We start from the raw sequence: 2566 nt of genomic DNA, 5'->3' as shown, positions 1-2566 counted from the left end.
TAATTCGGCCCCTATGTATGAACTTCGCCCTCTATATAGTAAATATCATTAAAGTTAGTCTACATTCAATCGTTTTTTGCCGTATTTTGTCAAGTTTTCGTTTTTCGAATTTAGATCGGCGTCTTCGCCTGAGATCGCGGCTGGGAAACTAGTGGAGATGCTCTAAAACATATTCAAATACATCCGGACGTAAATTTCCCCGGATTTCGGCGTGGGGAGGACAAACGAGTGGAGATGCTCTAAAACATATTCAAATACAGAAAAATTTAGACAAATTTATGACACCTATTTTTAAGAACGTGGCTAATTTTCAGTTAATCTCAAATTAACTTAATTTTAGGCCACTTAATTTAATGTGTAAGGCATGTGAACCGTGCAAAAGATATGCAATTGCACAATCATGTTCAATTACATACCCATGTGTAATTCTCGTATGCACGAATCACAATACAATTCTAATTTTTTCAAATTGATCTAAAACAAACTTAATTCTCAATCTACCTGGAGTTAGCAAAAGAGTTTTAAAACGGATGGAGTAGGAAAAAAGACAGTTTCCGTACCCATAAAACACAATCATATACAACTCCCAGCCCTAATTAAGACTATCCTATCATCCGTCCAAGATAGTACTATTTGCTAATTAACAAGAGCCGACTAAGCCATTCAATACCACAAGTTTCTGCCACCCCATGACAAGTGAGGTGACACACCAAGAGTTAACAAACCACATACATTTTCATAACCACACACAAATAACTAATCAAGAGAGCTAGCTAACATTGCTATCACAAGGCCACTAATCAACAAACCAAACCCCCGTATCATCATCCTCCACTAATCAACAAGTGGCAACAAATAAAATAAACAAGAAAAAAAGTTTATCACCAGGTTCACCACACACTCTCATAGTCTCATACACAGACCATGCAAAGAAGAGCAGGGTAGGGAGGCCATGGTTGATGATTGCCTTCCTCTATAAGAAGCACTCCAAAGCCACTAACTTTCCTCAACTCACTCCCACTCACCCATCTTCATCCTCTCAACAAACCCAAGAAGCTAAGCTCAAGCAACTCATTAATGGAGGGCAAGGAGGAGGACGTGCGCCTCGGCGCTAACCGCTACTCGGAGCGCCAGCCCATCGGCACGGCGGCCCAGGGCGGCGACGACAAGGACTACAAGGAGCCTCCCCCGGCGCCGCTTTTTGAAGCGTCGGAGCTCACCTCCTGGTCCTTCTACCGCGCCGGCATCGCCGAGTTCCTCGCCACTTTCCTCTTCCTCTACATCAGCGTGCTAACGGTGATGGGAGTCGTCGGCAACCCGTCCGGGTCCAAGTGCGGCACGGTGGGCATCCAGGGCATCGCGTGGAGCTTCGGGGGCATGATCTTCGTGCTCGTCTACTGCACCGCCGGCATCTCCGGCGGCCACATCAACCCGGCGGTCACCTTCGGACTCTTCCTGGCCAGGAAGCTGTCCTTGACGAGGGCGGTGTTCTACATGGTGATGCAGTGCTTGGGCGCCATATGCGGCGCCGGCGTGGTGAAGGGGTTCCAGACGACCTTGTACATGGGCAACGGTGGCGGCGCCAACTCCGTCGCGCCCGGGTACACCAAAGGGGACGGACTCGGGGCGGAGATCGTGGGCACGTTCGTGCTGGTCTACACCGTGTTCTCAGCTACTGATGCCAAGCGCAGCGCCAGAGACTCCCACGTCCCCGTAAGTATCCTCTACTTCTTCTTCAACGGCGCCGGCCGCCCGCCGCCGCGCAGTTGAACGTTCTTTTTGCTCGTCGGTGATGGATGGACTGATAAGCTAGAAAACTGGTGCAGATCCTTGCGCCGCTTCCGATCGGATTCGCCGTGTTCCTGGTGCATCTTGCGACGATCCCCATCACCGGCACCGGCATCAACCCGGCCAGGTCCCTCGGCGCCGCCATCATCTACAACAAGAAGCAGTCATGGGACGACCACGTAAGAAGATGATCTACATACCTCACTTACTAGTCACTAGTTAACCATCTATGATTTAGAGATGATTAAGCTTGATGATGATTACGATCGAGCGACTAATTAATCTTTTGTCATGCAGTGGATCTTCTGGGTTGGCCCGTTCATCGGCGCGGCGCTGGCGGCCATCTACCACGTGGTGGTGATCAGGGCAATCCCATTCAAGAGCCGCGACTAGACAATCAGTCGACCACGGGAATCTTTGCTGTTCATCAAGCATTAGGTGGAGATCGTTGGCGGTGCGTACGTGGATCATTTCGCACGCTGCAATTATCTATCGAGGTGTGCTTCGGTGCGCACCCTCTCCAAACTCGCGACTTATCGCCGAAGGGGTACGGTGGTCCCGATTTTGTTTTTTTTGTGCTGCCCGCCGAAACCCATATCCAAGCCCGAGTGCAAGACTCGTATGGGTATACAGGGCCTGGGCGTATCTATACGGACGACCCCACGTGGGTGGGTCCCACGTGCTAAGCTAATCACCGTGATTAGCTCCCATTGCATGCATCGTTTTCATCGGCACGTACTTGGAGATCTGATCGAGCTGTTCCACGCCGTCGCTAGGT

General features: G+C 50.2%; 1 protein-coding gene across 1 annotated transcript; it reads left to right on the top strand.

Moving 5' to 3' along the window:
* Positions 1–905: 905 nt before the first annotated feature.
* On the top strand, positions 906–2276 carry LOC124693481 (aquaporin PIP1-5-like). The gene is made up of 3 exons (XM_047226954.1): positions 906–1713; positions 1827–1967; positions 2086–2276. Exons 1-3 carry the CDS (start codon positions 1078–1080, stop codon positions 2179–2181), a joined length of 873 nt encoding a protein of 290 aa, XP_047082910.1. The 5' UTR covers positions 906–1077; the 3' UTR covers positions 2182–2276.
* The last annotated feature ends 290 nt before the right edge of the window (positions 2277–2566 follow it).

Source organism: Lolium rigidum, chromosome 2 (genome assembly GCF_022539505.1).
Source record: "Lolium rigidum isolate FL_2022 chromosome 2, APGP_CSIRO_Lrig_0.1, whole genome shotgun sequence".
Classification (NCBI taxonomy): Eukaryota; Viridiplantae; Streptophyta; class Magnoliopsida; order Poales; family Poaceae; genus Lolium; species Lolium rigidum.
Note: the sequence above shows the minus strand (reverse complement) of the source record. Positions and strands in the feature narration are given on the sequence as shown.

Coding starts and splice junctions, on each gene's coding strand:
- LOC124693481 (XM_047226954.1), top strand. CDS start 1,078: ATGGAGGGCAAGGAGGAGGACGTGCGCCTCGGCGCTAACCGCTACTCG. Junction 1,714..1,826: donor CCAGAGACTCCCACGTCCCC/GTAAGTATCCTC, acceptor AAACTGGTGCAG/ATCCTTGCGCCGCTTCCGAT. Junction 1,968..2,085: donor AGCAGTCATGGGACGACCAC/GTAAGAAGATGA, acceptor TTTGTCATGCAG/TGGATCTTCTGGGTTGGCCC.